General features: G+C 41.4%; 1 protein-coding gene, 1 non-coding gene and 1 pseudogene across 2 annotated transcripts; 1 reads left to right on the top strand and 2 right to left on the bottom strand.

The window, feature by feature from the left end:
- Window positions 1-3,897: 3,897 nt before the first annotated feature.
- On the bottom strand, window positions 3,898-9,695 carry LOC125583401. Its single transcript, XM_048750278.1, has one exon. The coding sequence runs from the start codon at window positions 9,643-9,645 to the stop codon at window positions 3,985-3,987; it is 5,661 nt and encodes a 1,886-aa protein (XP_048606235.1). The 5' UTR covers window positions 9,646-9,695; the 3' UTR covers window positions 3,898-3,984.
- LOC125584597 lies at window positions 8,942-9,048 on the top strand. The gene has a single exon (XR_007321509.1). It is a non-coding gene; the product is annotated as a small nucleolar RNA R71 (small nucleolar RNA).
- Window positions 9,696-13,812: 4,117 nt separating the features above from the next.
- Window positions 13,813-18,583, bottom strand: LOC106427599 (annotated as a pseudogene).
- Window positions 18,584-20,194: the final 1,611 nt, after the last annotated feature.

Genomic DNA, 20,194 nt, shown 5'->3' on the forward strand with positions numbered 1-20,194 from the left:
GCATACATAGATTCATTCTCATCATTCTACCCCATTTTGTTGTAAATGATCACAAGTTCTACCCTCTTTATCATCATCTCAAAATCAATCTAAACCCCCTCACATCACTCACCCAATGTACAACTCTCTTTTCTTTTCATTTGACCCACTCGCTAGGGATTTTAATTCACTTTCCACAAGCTCTAACCCTTTTTTTCATTTCCTTCCCCAACCTTTTTTTTTTTTTTTTTTTTTTTTTATATATATATCCCTAGGAGCTTCATTTTCATATATCTCATCTTTCTCACTCTCCAAACCCAAGATATTGAAATTTAAAACACACAAACCCCTCTCACATCCCCAAATGCTAACTCATTGTGCTAGCAAGAGATGAGAATAAACCTATGTCGCCTCCAATACTCTCAAGATTTTGCACATGACAAGCTATCAAAAGAGGCCTCACTCATGCAATTAAATGTTTGGTCTCAAGGAATGGTTAGGGTTTTAGGGTAAGGAGTGTCATTTGGGTTAACAAAGATAGGTATGAAGGAATAAGATAACCCAAATGTGTATGAGATCCATGATCAAGTACGCAAATGCCCATATGCAAGAGAAATTAAGTTCATTCAAGCCAAGTTTAGATTGGAGCTGATCTTAAGAACAATGCTAACATCAAGCAAGCAAACAAGTTTCAAGAAGAGTTTTCAAGGCTCGAAGCGTGCAAGGTTTTCAAGAGACGCTTAAGCTACTTGATATGTTTAACTAGGGTGTCATTTTGAGTTCTAGACAAGGGTTCTTTGCAAGGCATTTTAAATCATTGTTCCCAATGCAAGTGAATGCAACCTATATGCTCTAGACTCAATCTTAAAAGTGCAAGTGATGCAACTACATGTTTCTTTTTGTGTTTTTTTTTTTTTTTTTTTTTTTTTTTTTTTTTTTTTTTGCATATATATATGTACAATGCAATGCATGAGACTCAAATCATCAAAGAAAACATATTAAATACTTGATGCCTCCCCCAAACTTAGTTCACACAGTCTCTGTGTTAGGAAGTTGGAGGAGATACCGAAAACAATTGCGAAGAAAAACTGGTATATACAATGGAAAGGTAGTGGAGTACCTGTCTAAGCGTTCGGGAAGAAACCCGAGTCCCCATATCCGGAGTCATTCGGGAAGGTAGTGTAGTATTCTTGGGGCTCGCTGGCAACTTCCTCGTTGTCGGTTTCAGCATCGGTTGAGGCAAGGGAAGGAGACTTATTCCCGGAGTTGGATTTATGAGCTTGGGGGTTTCGTGCCAGACGCAAGAGCTGGCGGGTAGTAAGGGGAGGTCCAAGGTCCAAGGAAGGGTTAGTGACAGGGTCATAGGGCTGAGGTTGAGGAACTGAGGTATCTCTAGTAACAAAGTCTTCAGAACTACATCCTCCTACTCCTCCTCTAACCAAAAGATCAGCCACCTTCTTCATGAATTGAGCTGAAGCTTCAGCTTGCTTCTTTACTGTCTTTTTAAGTTCCTTGTACTTGGTCTTTAGTTTGAAGATTGTCCTGTCCTGAGCCTTGTTCCATCTTTGAAGCTTGTCAATGTGCTCATGAGCTTCACGGAGAGGGCCATGGGGTAAGGCTGTTGAGCTCTGAGTAAAGTGGTAGCGAGGTGGACCATAGAGGGGGGTAGCAAATCCTTCTTGTGTAGCATCACTTGTTCCAGTCATTACATTACCTCTCGCTCCACCTCTCCTTCTCTTAGGAACAGTCACAGGATCTATAGAGCCGAGAGGTCCAAAGAGCTCTGATTCATCTATGTCGAAGTGGGTGATCCCCGGCCTTTCTATGTTTGTGAGTCTTCTATTGGGGAGTAGCAACTTAGCCATCTTTCCCTTACGGAAGTAGGTGTAGACAACTTTCTCTTGATACCTTCCACTAATGTAAGTAGCAATCCTCAAATAAGGGGCATCAATGAATGCTGGTCCTTTGGGAACATTCCCCAAGTTCACACCATTTGCTATCAGCAGTGGAGTTATCATACCACCAATTCCAAGCTGAGGCGATGAATCTGCTGTAGTCCAAACCCAATCCTTGTAGTACATGAGACGTTCCACAAAGAGACCAACCATTCCAAAGCGTTCGAAGATGTCAGTTGTGGGAAACTTCATCTTATCAGTCTCCTCAAACTCCTCAAGCTGTTCTGGTGTGACATTATCTCTAACAGCCCGGTAGAGTAGTCGCAGCTCTTCTTCATTGACTGTCCCTGGCTCCTTGCGAGGGTAGAGTGTGTGGACAAGTATCCTATGGAGATAACGCACTGCGGGATGTCTGATGGCTGAGTTCTTGTCATGACCAGTAGCATGCTGATTTCCACTTATCACTCTCCAAACACCAGTAGGAAGCTTCTTGAACCTTGGGAGGGTTTGATCTTCATTATCCTCAAGCCCCATCATTGCTCCAATTTCCTTGAAACTCATGAAATAGGTCTTTCCATTGACCTTAAATTTGATTTTGCCCCATCCCTGTCTCACATGGTTAGCCTCATAGAAAGATGCTTCAAGAGTTGCAAGGAACTGAGAAGAAGGTTCCTCGTAAGTAGGATAGGCCATGGAGTAGAAGCTCTCCATTTTCATGTGCTGCAGCATTGTCCTAACATCGTTTTCGATTCCTAACTCCTCCATCATCTTGGGGTCAGCAAAGCGTGTAGGAACCCAAGAAACACCTTTAACCAAGTGATGGTGTAGCTCTTCAACTGTTGGTGTCTTACTTCTGTCCCTTTCAAGAGCTATCCCTTTCCCTTTGGACATCTTGGCTTTCTTTGGTGGAGCTGGTTCTTCTTCTTCCTCATCTCTATAAGAAGATGCTACAGCCTTGCCTGCTCTTTTCTCCCTTTCCGCTGCCTTCCTTGCATCCAGAACTCGTTGCCTAGATGTCCTTTCCACTCCTTGTTGGTTTGGCTCAGCAGGTTTTAGAGGCTTTCCCCTCAGTTCAAATTCGCGTTTTGCAGCTGCTGCCTTCTTAGCTTCCATGTCCGTCTTGTTTGTCTTTGCCATTGTACCTACAGCAGTCAAATCTTGGTAGAGTATTAGCAAGAATCACAAGAGATGAGTTACAATGAATAATCAGGTCTAAGTAAAGCTAGCACAGTCTAAAACCATCCAAACACTTCATTCCAAACAATATTCAAACCCAATGTGGACAATTTCGAAAATTTCCAATTCGCAAGAACCCTAGCTTTTCAATTTCGGATTCAACTCACTTCTACCACAAAATTAGCAACCCAACATGATATATATGCTTTCCCTAGCCAAATTCACAAGAATCAAGCAAGAAACCAAGCTAAATTTGAGTTTGAATTTCTAGGGTTCATGAACCCACGAAATTCATCTTTGAATTACCATACCTTGCTTGGATTAGAATGAAAAAGATGAATTGATTCAAGAAATTAGACTACAGGGGCAAAGCTTGGATTTGGAAACAAGAATGGGTTGATTTGAAGAAGATTTGAGTGAGTTATGGGGTTTTTAGAGTTAGGAAAATTGAGAGAGTGTGTTTGTGTTTTGGGGAAGAAGAGAAGAGAACGAGAGAGAGAGAAACGGGCGCGGGGTAGGGTAGGCGTAGGTCGGGTCGGGTCATCGGGTTTTGGGTCAAAAAATCATACCTGGGTTACGGGAGCGACGTCGGTACCTCGCGGCCACACCCCGCGCTAAACATTTTGTGTCCGTTTCTCAAATTGACGCGCGACCTTAAGACCCCGCGGTCACACCCCGCTCCAAACACCATCCAAAAATCGAGTCGTCGCGCGACGTCCAGACCCCGTTGCGGAACCCCGCGCCAACTCAGGCTCGAGCTATCGAAACACGAAGCGACTCCCAGACCTCGCGAGAACACCCCGCGCTGAATTTTTCTTCACATTTTTTTTTTTTTTTTTTTTTTTACCTAGTGAAGTATGTACAAGGATAGACATGGGACTTCCTCCCAAGTGAGCTTGTTTTAAGTCTCTAGCTTGACTTCCTTTCTTTTTAGCTAGGTGGGAATGGGGTCGGAGAGTGGAACCGAAGTTCTTTCCTCTTCTGTTGTGGCTCCCATGTAGAGCTTAACCCTCTGTCCATTGACTATAAAGTCTCCACCATTCTTGTTCCATAACACAATTGCCCCATGTGGCCTAACTTCCTTGATCTTGAAAGGACCGGACCATCTTGACTTGAGCTTCCCGGGGAACAACTTCAGTCTAGAGTTGTAGAGAAGCACTTGATCTCCAGCACTGAACTCTCTCTTCAAGATCTTCTTGTCATGAAAAGCTTTGGTTTTCTCCTTGTAAATCCTTGAGTTCTCAAAAGCATCAAGTCGGATCTCCTCCAGTTCATTGAGTTGGAGAAGTCTCTTCTCCTTTGCGCTCTTGATGTCAAAGTTCAGCAACTTAACAGCCCACAATGCTTTGTACTCAAGTTCAACCGGTAGATGACAAGCCTTCTCATACACAAGGTTGAAAGGTGTGGTTCCTAAGGGAGTTTTGTAAGCAGTCCTATAAGCCCATAGTGCATCATCTAGCTTGATGGACCAATCTTTCCTTGTAATCCCCACTGTTTTCTCCAAAATAGACTTGATTTCTCTGTTGGAGATCTCAACTTGTCCACTTGTCTGAGGATGGTATGGTGTAGCAACCTTATGCTTCACACCATTCTTCTTGAGAAGACTTTCAAACAGCTTGTTGATGAAGTGAGAACCCCCATCACTGATGACAGCTCTTGGAACTCCAAACCTTGGAAAGATGGTGCTTTTGAACATCTTAATCACCACCCTAGAATCATTGGTGGGACTTGCCACAGCTTCTACCCACTTGGAGACGTAGTCAACAGCTACAAGGATGTATTTGTTGCCAAAAGATGATGGGAATGGTCCCATGAAGTCAATACCCCACACATCAAACACCTCCACTTCTAGAATTGGGTTTTGAGGCATCTCATTTCTTTTGGTGATGTTTCCTCTCCTTTGGCATGAATCACACCTAGAGACAAAGTCTTGAGTGTCTTTGAACATATGAGGCCACCAAAACCCAGCTTGTAACACCTTTGAGACTGTTTTGAAAGTAGCAAAGTGCCCTCCATAGGATGATCCATGACAGTGTGTGAGGATCCCTTCAACTTCTTCATCAGCTACTGCTCTTCTATAGAGTTGATCTCTACAAAGGATGTAGAGGTAAGGTTCATCCCAATAGTATCGCTTCACATCTTTGTAGAACTTCTTCTTGGCATATCCCTCAAGATCAAGTGGCTCTCTCCCACAAGCTAAGTAGTTCACCAAATCAGCATACCAAGGCCCTTTCTCTTCAGTTGCCTTCACTTCTTCAAGTTTCTTTCCAGTTTCACAAACCGCTATCACTGCTCCAATTGCCATGATCTGCTCTTCTGGAAGCCCTTCATCAATAGGGATCTCACTCTCAATCTTCAGTCTAGACAAGTGGTCTGCTACACTATTCTCAACTCCTGGTTTGTCTCTAATCTCAAGGTCAAACTCTTGTAGCAGCAAGATCCACCTCAACAGTCTTGGCTTAGCATCCTTCTTGGCCATGAGGTGTCTCAATGCAGCATGATCAGTGTAGACTATGACCTTTGACCCAACTAAGTAGCTTCTGAACTTTTCAAAGGCGTAGACAATGGCTAGCAACTCCTTCTCAGTTGTGGCATACTTCATTTGGGCTTCATCAAGAGTTTTACTCGCATAGTAGATCACATGAGTCTTCTTGTCTTTCTTTTGACCAAGAACAGCTCCCACAGCATAGTCACTAGCATCACACATGATCTCAAAGGGGAGATCCCAATCTGGTGGCTGCACAATTGGGGCGCTAACCAGCTTCTCCTTCAACTTCTTGAAGGCTTGTAGACATTCCCAATCAAAGACGAATGCAGCCTCCTTGCATAGAAGCTTAGTCATTGGCCTTGCTATCATTGAGAAGTCTTGGATGAATCTTCTATAGAATCCAGCATGACCTAGGAAGCTTCTAATGTCCTTAACCGTCTTTGGTGCAGCTAACCCAACCATCACTTCAATCTTGGCCTTGTCTACCTCAATCCCCCTCTCTGAAATCTTGTGTCCAAGCACAATCCCTTCCTTAACCATGAAGTGACACTTCTCCCAGTTCAGCACAAGGTTGGTCTCTTCACATCTCTTGAGGACCCTGCTAAGATTTGACAAACAAGCAGAAAACGAAGATCCGTAGACAGAGAAATCATCCATAAACACCTCCACAACATCCTCTATAAGATCAGAGAAAATAGACATCATGCATCTTTGGAAAGTGGCTGGAGCATTACATAGCCCAAATGGCATCCTTCGATAAGCAAAGGTACCATAGGGGCATGTGAAAGTCGTTTTCTCTTGATCATTTGGATGTATGGGGATTTGGAAGAACCCTGAATACCCATCAAGAAAACAATAATATGGATGATTTGCAAGTCTCTCAAGCATTTGATCAATGAATGGCAATGGAAAATGATCCTTTCTAGATGCTTTGTTAAGTTTTCGATAATCTATGCACATCCTATGTCCTGTTATTGTTCTTGTCGGTATTAGTTCATCCTTATCATTTTTAACTACAGTCATTCCTCCTTTCTTTGGAACAACATGCACAGGAGACACCCATTTGCTATCCGAAATAGGATAGATGACTCCTGCATCTAAGAGTTTTAGAATCTCTTTCTTAACAACATCCTTCAAGTTGGGGTTCAACCTTCTTTGATGCTCTATAGAAGTCATAGATTCATCCTCTAGATGTATCCTATGCATGCATAAAGAAGGTGATAGCCCTTTAATATCATCTAGTGAGTAGCCTATTGCCTTTCTACACTTTTTAAGTTCATTCAAAAGTTTAGACAATTCATCTTCACTAAGCTCACTACTCACTATGACAGGGTAAGTCTCATTAGGGCCAAGGAAAGCATACCTTACACCATGGGGAAGAGGTTTAAGCTCCACTTTTGGTGCTTTGAGTTCACTCCAATCATCCTCTTGGAGATTCTCTTGTTGAGTAGCTGAGGAAGCATGGTGATCCTCATATGAAAGCTCCTCATTCTGTTCTTCATCACTAATCTCCCTGTGAGAGTCCAGCATCTTCACATAAGCATCACTTTCCTTGTTCTCAACCATTTGGACCTCTCTCTCAATTGTTAAGGCATGTTGTAGAGAGTCTTCAAGTGCCAACTCCTCTAGAAGTTCATCAGCTAACACCTCCATCTCCTCAATGTAGAAAGCTTGGCTTTGAGTAATAGGCTTCTTCATCACTTCCTTGATGTCAAAGTGAAGAATGTTCCCCTTTCCAAGGTGAAGATCAATCTTCCCTTCCTTAACATTCACAACTGCTCCTGCTGTAGCCAAGAAAGGTCTCCCCAGTATTAAAGGATCTGTTGGTTCTTCATCCATCTCTAACACCACAAAATCTGTAGGGATCTCACAATTTCCAACCATGACAGGGAGATCTTCTAGGATACCAATGGGAATCTTCACTGAGCGATCAGCTAGCACAAGAGAGAGTCTACACTTCTTGTATTGTGTAAAGCCAAGCCTTTTAGCAATGGAGAGAGGCATAAGGCTCACACTTGCTCCCAAATCGCATAGACACCTCTCAAAAGTAAATTGCCCAATGGCGCAAGGTAAAGTAAAGCTTCCTGGATCTTCAAGCTTCTTAGGGATGGTTAGCCTTTGGATAATAGCACTACACTCATGAGTAAGAACCACCATGCCTTCCATCTCCTTCTTCTTCTTAGTTACAGCATCCTTGAGGAACTTGCTGTATTGAGGCACTAGCATGAAGGCATCAATTATGGGCATAGTAATCTGAACTTCACTCATTTGTTTCTCAAATAAAGCCTTGTATTGCTCCAAAAGCTGTCTCTTGAATCTACCGGGAAAAGGAAGTTTTGGTTCATAGGGAGGAGGATTGAATAGAGCTTCTTTTGATGAAGTAGCAACTTCATTCTTGTTCTTCCCTTTCTTTTCTTCTCCAATTTTACCCTTTCCTTTTGCTTCAACTATTTTCTCCAAGATCTCTTCATTGGTCTTCTCATCCATAATAACTACATCATCATCCACATTGATGATCACCTCCCCATCTTGCTTCTCATTATCCCTAATGAGAGTTCGTGGTGGTAGCTGTTTTCCACTCCTAAGGGTGATGGCTTTCATTGTCTCCTTGGGATTTTGCTCTGGCTTTCCAGGTAATGCCCCTTGTTGGCGACTTGGCTGAGAGTTCATTGAAGCAAACTGATTCTCCAAATGGCGGATCTTGTTGTTGAGCTCATTGTAACTTCCATCAATCTTGGAGTGAATTTTCGTGAACTCATAACCCATTGTCTTCTCATTCTTGGCCTGAAAATCCAAAAGTTTCTTGAACATTGCATCCACACTTGTATCTGAAGCTGGAGCTTGTGAAGAACTTCCTTGAGCTTGAGTAGACTGATTGTTGTTATTGTTGAAACCAGGAGGGGTGTTTTGCCTAGGCTGATAGCTCCCTTGCTGAGTGTTTTGCCTCTGCTGGTATCCTCCTTGCTGGTTGTTTGAGTAGGACTTTTGCTGGTAGTTGTTGTACTGAAAGTTAGGTTCCTTCCTGTACCAAGAACCATTGTTGTTGATGAAGCACAGCTCTTCTTGTCCTTCCAAACCATCAACTTCATTAATCTTGGGAGGAATCTCTTGAATAGGACCACCCACAAAGTTGACCTGCTCTTGTTTAGCTTGGTTAGAAAGAAGCAAGTCCATCTTCTCCTGCAGGGATTTGATCTCTCTCTTTGTCTGTTGATCATCATTTCTGTTGACTCTATCATGCTCCTCGCTGTAGACGGAGTCGCTCTTAGCCATGTTCTCCACCAGTTCCTCTGCTTCTTCTTCAGTTCTCCCCAAGAAGAAACCATTGCTGGCAGTATCAAGCCTGTTTCTGCACTGTGGTAAGGCTCCTCTATAGAAGGTGCTAAGCAAACTCTCCTTGCTGAAACCATGATGAGGGCACTGAGACCAATAACCCTTGAACCTTTCCCATGCTTCACTGAAGCTCTCTAGACCTTTTTGTTGAAATCCGGATATTTCGTTCCTGATCTTAGCTGTCCTTGAAGTAGAGAAAAACTTTTCTAGGAAAGCTCTCTTGCAATCTTCCCAAGTAGTGACAGTGTCACTTGGAAGAGTCTTCTCCCATTGGTGTGCCTTGTCTCCCAAAGAGAAAGGAAATAGCTTCAGCTTGAAAGCATCTTCAGAAACACCATTTGTCTTGGACAAGCCACAGTACTGATCAAACTTGTACAAGTGATCAAAAGGGTCTTCAGCAGCAAGACCATGATACTTGTTGTTCTCTATAGTGTTGAGCAGCCCTGACTTGATCTCGAAGTTGTTGTTCTCCACAGCTGGTGCTCTGATTCCCAACCTATGACCATGAATGTGAGGTTGATCATAGGCTCCAATGGCACGAGCTTGGCGCTGTGGATGTTGTGGCTGGCGCTGTGGTCTAAAATGATCAGCTCTTGGACCATTGCCTCCTTGGGCTTCACCATCTTGAGGCAGATTCTCCATATCAAACCCCAACCCTTGCAAGTGAGCCTGTTGCTCTACTTCTCTTCTTTGTCTTGCTATCTCCCTCTCAAGTGCTCTAATGTCTTCAACTCTTGGAACTAGGTTTGTTGGACCTCTGCTCCTTGTGTTCATACACCTGAAATGCAAAGAGAGAAGAACAAAGAGAAGCAATAACACAATTAAATAAAAATTGACTTAGTCTCAAGCAAATGACTAAATCCCAATGTCACAATCAACTTAGAATTTGGCAACGGCGCCAATTTGATGATAGAGTTTCAAGGCTCCTAATCAAATGTTATAGTATAAAGGATGTCAAACCATTTCTAAGTGATTCTAAAGCAAAGGGAATGCAAGACCATGCTTAATCTAAGTGCTACCAGTTTTTGAGATGTTTGTAAACTAGATTACTACCTAAAATGCAATAAAGGACAAAGCTTTCTTTCTTATAAGAAGAGAGAACTCATGGGCTATGGGAATTGATCTTGGGTGATCAAGATTCAACCTAAAGGTGTCAACTTTTAACCAATCTATATCTTCCTTAGGCCTAGACACAATACTAAACAAACTCTATCCCTAGATGAATGCTCATTTACCTAGATAACTCAAGCATCAAATTCCTTTGGTTGAATGTTACCTAAGTAATCATTAATCTCAAGTCTACTAGCCATCTTAACACCTTTAACAACAAATCCCTTTGGCAAAGGATGTTAAAAGCTTAGGAGAGTTGGTTCAGGCATTTCATCAAACACCTTCCGGGTATGAAATGCCTAGAGCTCAACTTTAGAGAGGCCAACTCTAAAATTGCATTAAAAGCCCTCTACTAGCAAGGAATAAGATTGATCTATCCCTAAACACCTTAGATCTAGCTTAATCACCCTTAATCTCCCTAACCCATGAATCCAAAAATGACTACTCACTACTCTCCATGATGAGCCCAAGAATCAAAGATGATTTGGTGCTAAACATGATAAGAGATCAAGAAAATCAAGCAATCACAAGAGAGAAATGATCAAGATCAGATCTTTTTCATAAAAGTTCTTTTGTGATTTGATAGAAAACAAGATATCTCTCCAACATTAGGTTTAGAGAGTATTTATGTGACTTCTAAAACCTAATGGGCTTGCTTAATCACTTCAAAAGCCCAAATAAAACATAATTTTTCGACATAAGATAAAACGCGGCGCGGGTACACTAAGTCGCTCCCATAGGTCGCTCCGCAGAACTTGCTTCACCTCTCCAAAACCCCGCTCGGGTTGATGACGTCGCTCCAGAGGTCGCTCTGCATCTGGCGCGGGTACACTAGGTCGCTCCCATAGGTCGCTCCGCAGAACTTGCTTCACCTCTCCAAAACCCCGCGCGGGTGCGTGACGTCGCTCCAAGAGGTCGCTCCAAATCATGAAAGTCGTCGACAAGAAGTTGGGCTTGGAGCGGGTGTATCACCTCGGTGCAAGACGTCGCGCCAACTTCGACTCTTCTGGAGCGGGTGTCGCATGTCGCTCCCGTACCCCGCTCTGATGCTTTGCTCGTCTAAACAGCCTTTCCCACTCCCTTTTTGATCCCAAATGCTTCTAAGTACCTCTAAGAACTCCAATGGAAACTCCACAACCTGATAAAGACTTATGCAATGCAAAAGGAGACTAAAACGCGTGATTCCTAATCTAGATGATCAAAACATGCAAGAAATAGAAAGTTAAAACAATGTAATTATGCAAGATATCACTACTCCTTATAAAGAGACCATGGTTCATAACACTGAAGACTCTCATCCTGACCATGAAGGGGGGAATGAAGATCAACCGGCGCAAGCTCAACCTGAAGAAAACCCAGTATTATCTCATGATCAAGGTGAGATGGGACAACCAGACACTGAAGCTCAAGAAGGAGAACCAAGCAGCAGTAATGAACCTGAGCAGACACAAGTACTAAGGAGAAGTACAAGGATCAGAAGACCAGCCTCAGATTGAGTTAAAAATGATTTTGTTTACTACAATGCTCAAGCTGTGGCACATCCAGAAAGTGGATTATGCTCCCTAGCTCACTATCCAGAAGAACATCAAGTCTTTATGAGTTCATTGGACCTGGAATGGATACCAAGAACATATGCAGAAGCTATGGAAGATGATGAATGGAGGAAATCGGTGGATGATGAAATGAGGGCCATGGAGAAGAACAACACCTGGTATGAGACAGAACTTCCAAAAGGGAAGAAAGCCGTGACCAGCAGACTCATACATACCATTAAGTATCTTGCAAATGGGAAGCCAGAAAGAAAGAAGACCAGACTGGTGGCAAGAGGATACACACAAGTGTATGGAGAGGACTATCTAGAAACCTTTGCACCAGTGGCCAAGCTTCATACAATCCGGATTCTACTCTCATTAGCAGTGAACCTAGAATGGGACCTTTGGCAAATGGATGTGAAGAATGCTTTCCTGCAAGGAGAACTAGAAGATGAAGTGTATATGAAACCACCTCCGGGGATGGAAGAAATGGTGAAACCAGGGAATGTCCTTAGACTCAGAAAGGCAATCTATGGCTTAAAGCAATCACCAAGAGCTTGGTACCACAAGCTAAGCACTACATTGAATGGAAGGGGATTTGTGAAGTCTCAAGCGGATCACACACTCTTCACTCTCACCAGCAAGCAAGGAATTATAGTAATTCTAGTCTATGTGGATGACATCATCATCACGGGTAGTGACAAGGAGGGGATCAGTTTAACCAAGACATTTCTCAAGGCCGCATTTGACATCAAAGACCTGGGAGAACTGAAGTACTTCCTTGGCATTGAGATGTGCAGATCAAAGGTAGGATTATTCATGTCCCAAAGAAAGTATACCCTGGACATATTAAAGGAGGCAGGAGATCTTGGAGGAAGACATGCCAAGACACCACTTGAAGAAGGTTACAAGGTATTGCGAGAGGGGGAGTATGAAGACACTCCATTTGAAGATGTCAAGCAGTATAGACGGATGGTTGGGAAGCTGATCTATCTAACCATCACTCGGCCAGATGTGTGTTTCGCAGTTAATCAAGTGAGCCAGCACATGCAAACTCCCAAGATTCATCACTGGAACATGGTGGAGAGGATTCTAAGATACTTAAGAGAAGCGCCAGGACAAGGTGTATGGATGGCTTGCAACAAGAACACTGAGGTGATAGGATACTGTGATGCAGATTGGGCTGGAGATAGAGTAGACAGAAGGTCAACCACCGGTTATTGTACATTCATTGGAGGGAATCTTGTCACTTGGAAGAGCAAGAAACAGAAAGTAGTATCTTGTTCAAGCGCAGAAGCAGAGTACAGATCAATGAGGAAGCTAACCAGTGAGCTTATCTGGATAAAGGGGCTTTTAGGCGACTTGGGAATTGAGATCACCTCTCCCATGACCATGCACTGTGACAACCAAGCCGCAATACACATTGCATCCAACTCAGTCTTTCATGAAAGGACAAAGCACATAGAAGTAGACTGCCACAAGGTCAGACAAGCAGTGGAGCAGCAAGTGATTCTCCCATGTTATACAAGAAGTGCGGATCAGCTGGCTGACATCTTCACCAAGGCGGCCAGTAGCAAAGTTTGTGAGTCCATTCTTCCAAGACTTGGACTCATAAACCTTCCATGTCAATGATCTCCTCACCGTGGAGTATTCTACTCTTTTTCCTTTGCTTGGTTTTTATCCCAAGTGGTTTTTCCAAGAAAAGGTTTTAATGAGGGAATAATTCATGGCTTTCCAAGCTTGACACTCACTACTGTCAAGCTTGAGGGGGAGTGTTGACATGAAGAATTAAACAAAGGGAAGTAGTGGAGGAAGTAGGAGAAGTGGCCATATCACTTACCAAATGGGGAGGAGTGGCTAGTCCACTACTAGTTAGTGGAGGAAGTGGGAGGAGTGGCCATATCACTTACCAAATGGGGAGGAGTGGCTAGTCCACTACTAGTTATTTATTCTTCCACCATTGAGTGCTTATTGCTTTTGTTTCCTTTAAATACACCATGTATGTTACACAATTAAACATACAATTCAATACAAACATTTCTTTCATTCTCTCAAACTCACAAATCCTCCCATTCTCTTAAATTCGCAAATTTCTCTTCTCTCTCAAATACTTACGGTTATTTCACTCCTTTTTTACTTTGTTCGTGTGCTTCATCACGGTTAAAACACTTAGAAGCTCTCATAATCCCAAAAATTATCATATACTACATCCGTTCCATAAAGATGGATTTTCATGTTTTCAGACATACTAAGAAAAAACATTATATTTCTTTACCATGGCGTGTTTAAACAATACTACTTACATGGTTCCTGCAAATTTGGTGCTAATGTGAGTGTGTTCTTCTTCATGGAGCCTGGCCAAACAAAAGTCAGATATCTTTGCATTAAGGTCGGCATCTAGAAGCACATTGGGAGTTTTTATGTCACGGTGAATCATTCTGATCGCAGCTCCTTCATGGAGGAATTCAAGCCCTCTTGCGAGCCCCACACATATTTTCTTTCTTGCTGCCCAGTCCAGTTTCAAGGAGCTCTTTCCTGGAAATGGAAGAGACCATGATGTCACTTCACATGATATGTCCACTTGAAATAAAGAAAACCTGAATGACTTTGATTTACCAGACAAAGCAAGAGCAAGGGAGTTGTTTTCCATGTACTCATACACAAGTAGCAATTGATCCTTTTCGACACAGCATCCATAAAGCTTGACAAGGTTTGGATGATTCAGACCAGAGATCATGCCTATCTCATTCACAAACTCACGGTTTCCTTGGCATGACTTGGAAGAAAGCTGCTTCACTGCTATGATAGTTCCATCTGGCAGCTCTCCCTGCATATTATGTTTCTCATATCAGAAACCAGATAAATTCTTGAGAAAAACTTGGCATGTGTTCTAGTTTTAGTATACTTTGAATACAGAACCGAAACCTCCTTCTCCAAGTTTGTTGGCTTCATCAAAATCATTAGTTGCAGCTTGCAGTTGCCTCCATGTAAAGCAAACAGTTTGCAGACCCCGTGCTCTCAAGTCTACATAATGTGATCAGGTTCCAAAATCACAAGTAATAATGCTATGAGCAAATATGTGTAATGTATTCATATACTTTGTGAGCTTTGATACCTCTTTCTCTCTTTTTCTTGTCCTGTCTGCATTTTCTGTGAGCATAGAATCCCAAAGCCAAGAAAATAATTGCTACCAAGGGACCCGTTACCCCAAAAATGAGTGGATAATTGATGTGATGTTTAGTTTTCTCCACTGCAAATGAGACCAAGTGTTAATGCATACACCAATCTTGAGAAAGAAGTTTGTAACAAAGTATTTATTTATTTATCTTATGGGACCTCCACAATGTTGCTCCAGGCCTGAAATTTTGAAACATGAATATTATTTATAGGTGACACGAATAGTAACAAGAATAGTCTTAGGTTTGCTCACGCAGAGGAGAAGTGTTACTTACTGTGGCACAAGGAGATTGCAGAGATAAGAGGACCATAGTTTCCTCTTTTGGGTATGAGTGTTGTCCCTTTACCCGCCCAACACAACCATATCTCTAACTTATGATCCGTCACATTAACAGCTTTCAGTTCTTTCACAATAGACTTCAGAGTGCCATTAGCCTCCTGTCTGATGTTAAAATCCCTCAAGAACAATTTCCCCTATCAGAGGAGAAAAGGGACAAAAGGAAATGAAATTCAATCTTCTAAGCAACTTAGTTAGGTAATAAAAAGCAATTATTCAGTAAACAATAACGCTATACCTGAACATAGACATCAAATATGCGTCTACCTAGACGACTATATAGTTCTTGATCTGAAAACTGAATCTCCATAAAATGAAGTTTCAAATTATATTCTCCATTTTCCAAGCAAAACGCATAATAAACAAGAGAGAGAGCAGATCGACGCGCAGTCTTATAAAGATCAGGAGAATCTCCAGGTAGTGTCAAACTAGTAGAAATGATGTACGTATCTTCATCTCTATTATCATCCATAAAGTCACCAGTGTTGCTAATTCCCCAGTTCTTGAAGTGCTGATTTGTAGCGGCTTTGACCTGATCACTGTTATCAGCTTGATAAGTGATTTTACCAATAGAGTTTGTAACAGTCACAGTTTCCCCACCACAGTTTATATGTAGCGATCGCTTATCTACAATCAACAACGATTATCAACATCAATAGAAAAATGAATTAACAAAAGTGAGTGGGTCAAATTCTCAGTATGTGCTTACAGTGCTTGCAAGTGATTGGACCAGCGCATGGAAGAAGACCAGTTCTGTATGGAAAAATGATCATAGTATTTAGGCATCTGATCGGAAGAAAACTTGCAAAAGAATTCTACTAAGTTTTAGGCATTCTTGTTGCAACGCAGAAGAGTGAACTTACAAAGTGTTCTTTAAGGATGAGCTCTGGTATGTATGTATCTCCTTTCTTGGCAGCTAGATGGCCATGAGAAATTGTTATAAGAGAGGTCACTGTAGAAAACCAACTGGAAGATTAGTTTACATGAAGAACGATTTTTAACGCCATGTAATTAAACAAGGGAAAGACTGAAACGTACATATTTGATCTGCTGTTGAGGTAAACACCAGATTTAATTTCCCCCGAAAGCATATTGCCAGTAACAACAACACATCAAAACTATAACTCATCCGTGTGTGTGATACCTGTGATTATGTGTTATATATCTTAACATTATATGCGTCTTACGTAAATTTTGGTGTTGGGTTTATTCCAAGAACTTCACCCGTCAACTTGTTAAACGATAAATCACTGCAGCAAACAACATAACGTATGCACATCTTTGAGTAAATTCTGCATAAGTAGTTTTCAGATTTCACCAGAACAAACTTACAGAGATCTCAAGTTCGGTTTACTCCAAATGTAAGAAGGAATTTGACCAGACATACTCACATTCCTCAAAACCCTGAAACAGGGACGGGGTTTTTAGTTTGATATCCTCAAATACAATCATGATTTCTTGAAAACACACATACAGGTCTTTGATGGCTTGGCTAGATATAGTAGGAAAAGAGTTTATCCCAGTCATATCACTAATAAACCTGAAAATGAATATTAGATAGATGTCAGTATATTCATTTCAATGGTTCTTTAGCTGATCATTTAGTTTGAGATAGTTAATTACAGATTAGTAAGATTTTCTAGGCGGGCCACTGCGTCAGGAAAAGGTCCTTTCAGTCCACTTGCTTGTAGATCTCTGAAGATCATATTCGACCAAACTTAGATTATATTAAAACACAAACTGTAAGAGAAAATACATTAGTGATGATGAAAAAGCTTACAGCCTTTCAAGCCGAGACCAGTTGCCAATATATTCTGGGATGATGCCAGTGAATTTATTGTCGCTTATCCTACTGCATAGTGTAAACAAACAGTTAGTTCACTTCCTTACGAGTCAAGGAAAAAATCTCAAAGCAAAATCTCTAACCAAGAGGTTGCAATTCAATCTATAAGAACATTTTTTTCAAAGTTTCAAACCTAATGCATCCGCTGAGGAGCTTCACAAATTTACTCACATCCAAGCATAATTAAAGAAGAGCATTTCCAGCTAAAAAGGCAAAATGCTTTTTGAAAACTCAAGCAACAACTTACAATTTCTTAAGATTTACCAGTCTAGCAAGAGAGCTAGGAAGACTTCCTGTAAAGTGATTGGACGCAAGTTCCCTGCAAAGTCCAGTTTTTCAGAAGATATTATATCTAAATCCTTAAACTATTTCAATAAAAGCAATGATTCTTGTTGTTTTGGAAGATAGTTAAGATTCAAAGAGAATCATACAATCCTGTTAGGTTGATCATGTTACCAAGCTCATCAGGAATAGGACCAGAGAACTGGTTGGCTTCAACCCCTCTGAAAAATTCATTACAATAAAATTAATATTAGACTAATGATTAGAAGGCATACCCCTAGAGGCTACAGGTATGAGACGTACAGGAATTTTAGACTCTTAAAGTTTTGTAAACCAGTAGGTAATTGCCCAGACAAACGATTTGCGCAGAACGAGCTGCAAGAAAGCGAAAAATTACCTACCAGATCATGAAGATTACAAGGGAGGGAGAGAGAGAGAGAAAGAGAGAGCTGACATGGAAGTGAGGTTTTGACGGAGCGGAAGTACCGTCTAGTAACCGATAACGCGAAGGTAACGTTGAATTCTGAGAATACCTGTTATCTAAGCCTTTTTAACACCGTTGAATTCTTATAGAATGCCCGGAAGTTAGGATTGAAGAGTTTGTTAACACCAAAACTCTAAGTATATTAATCAATAATTCAAAAGTTGTCTCTCACAAAGCCAAGAGATCACAATATATAGGGACATAAGTCCTAAGACAAAAGAATAAAGGAAAACCTAAACATAAGCTTAAAAGGAAAACATAGATAACTTAGAAAAGGAAATAAGAACACCAAAGCCCGAGAGGATATGTACGCTACATCAGGTCTCCCCCCTAAGGACGATTCGTCCACGAATCCTGCAAGTGTAATGTCATCGGGTTCGTATTTGAACAAGTACCGGACATTGAAGACGTCAGCCGTATGCACGTGAGGAGGTAAAGCCAAACGGTAGGCGTTGGCATTCATCCTTTCCACGATCTCCACTGGCCCTATTTTTCGAGCCTTCAGCTTGTTATACTGACCCACCGGAAAACGTTCTTTCTTTCGTTAAAACAGCCCACACAAACTCTCCGACTTGAAAATGAACTTCGCGCTTATGCTTGTCTGCTGCGCGTTTGTATTTTATTGCCGTGCCTTGCAAGTTGTCTTGCGCCTGTGTATGGATGCTAGTCAACTCGTCAACAAGCTCCACCGCCCGACCATGGAACTCTCCCGGCTGTGGCAGTGTTGTTAAAGACAATGGTCCACGAGGTAAAACTCCATAAACGACTTTGAAGGGACTGAAACCGAGACTGCGATTGTTGGCATGATTGTGTGCGAACTCGGCTTGGGAAAGAAGTGTATCCCACGAACGGAGATTGTCACCAACCAAGCAACGCAACATATTCCCTAAGCTTCGATTCGTGACCTCAGTATGGCCATCTGTTTGTGGATGATACGCGGAACTCATGTTCAAACTGGTTTTGAATAACTTCCACAGAGAACGCCAGAAGTGACTAATGAATCGGGAATCACGATCAGAGACGATCGACACAGGGAGACCATGCAACCTATATATCTCACCAAAAGAATAGTTGAGCGACTTGCACAGGATCTGTGGTCTTTTTACACGGAACAAAATGTGCCATCTTAGAGAAACGATCGACGACCACAAAGATGGAATCATTGCCGCGCTGTGTCCAGGGAAGTCCTAAGACGAAATCCATGTTGATATCGCTCCAAGGTTGAGTTGGAATCGGTAAGGGCAAATCGGTAAGGGCAAATAAAGTCCTGCGTTGGAGGCGTGACCCTTACCCTTTTGACAAGTCGTGCATCGAGTCACGAATCTTTCCACATCACGACGCAAAGCTGGCCAGAAGTACGAGTCAGTCACGAAAGGTAGTTTCGGCACAAGTTTCTGCAAGAAAGAGCAGAAACTCACTATAAAATGTCAACATGGGAGATTTCCAGACTAAAGAAGTTCGAATTTCTAAGCCAATGTTCAAAAAAGAAAGTTCGAATTTCTGTTTATTCTGTTTTGATTAATCATCATATGTTCGGGTGACTAAGCCATTATGGATACTAGGTACGAGGCTGTACTTTTGTAGTGTGGCATCATATACATAAATGAAAACTTTAAGAATTAACACATTTTTTAATTTTATTTATCTCCATGTTAGATATAGATCAACCAAATCACTTTTGTTAAAAAAAATCACAAATGACTAAAATGGATTATGAACCATGGTTTGCAAAACCAACGACTAATCATAAGTTCTAAACTCACATCTTCTGGAGATGCTGAAGTTTGGCCAACTCAGGCGGGAGTTTCCCCGAAAGACTTACGGACTTGAGTATTCTGTGATTTCTCAAAAAAAAAAAAAAAAATCATCAGAAAATAAAGATTTGATAATTGAAGATAAAAGATTCACACTCACAGTTCTATAATATGACATGTCATGTTGTTGTTGAAACTACAATCACAAGCAATGATGTTTTCCATATCCGAATCCGAATTAGAAACAACACCAAGTTTTAGAGTTTTTAAAAGACAAGGATCTCCATCACTTAGGTTCAGTCTCTTGATTCCAAGTGTAGTAGCTATCTCACCAAGCGCTTTCACTGCACAAATTATCGAGATTATATATGAAAAAAATTATGGATACTGACCTTTGATATTATAAGGATCAAGATTTTGATTTAATACATTCATCTGGATGGAGAGCTGGTGAAGCGGATGTTGTTAGAGTGGAGAAGAAGCTGGTGATGATGGTGAAGAACAGAACGAGAGCCGAGGAGGCGGTCCACATGATCGATTCAAAATTTGTGGACTTGTTTAACTAAATAAGTGTAATAGTGAAAGGATGTTATCTACTTATAGGTCTTCTTGGTCGTCGCTAGTAGAAAGTCGCGATACACATAAGACCAAAGCTATTTAATATTTGAATTATTGTACAATTTGGCAGCGATGAACAGGTGAAGGTTCATGAATGACCCATTTCTTTTATCCCTTTATGTGTGTATATATAGTTCCAAAAGTTTCATTTAAAAAATATTATGAAACTAAAAAGCTTCCTTTTTG

This window comes from Brassica napus, chromosome C3 (genome assembly GCF_020379485.1).
Source record: "Brassica napus cultivar Da-Ae chromosome C3, Da-Ae, whole genome shotgun sequence".
NCBI lineage: Eukaryota > Viridiplantae > Streptophyta > Magnoliopsida > Brassicales > Brassicaceae > Brassica > Brassica napus.

Coding starts and splice junctions, on each gene's coding strand:
- LOC125583401 (XM_048750278.1), bottom strand. CDS start 9,645: ATGAACACAAGGAGCAGAGGTCCAACAAACCTAGTTCCAAGAGTTGAA.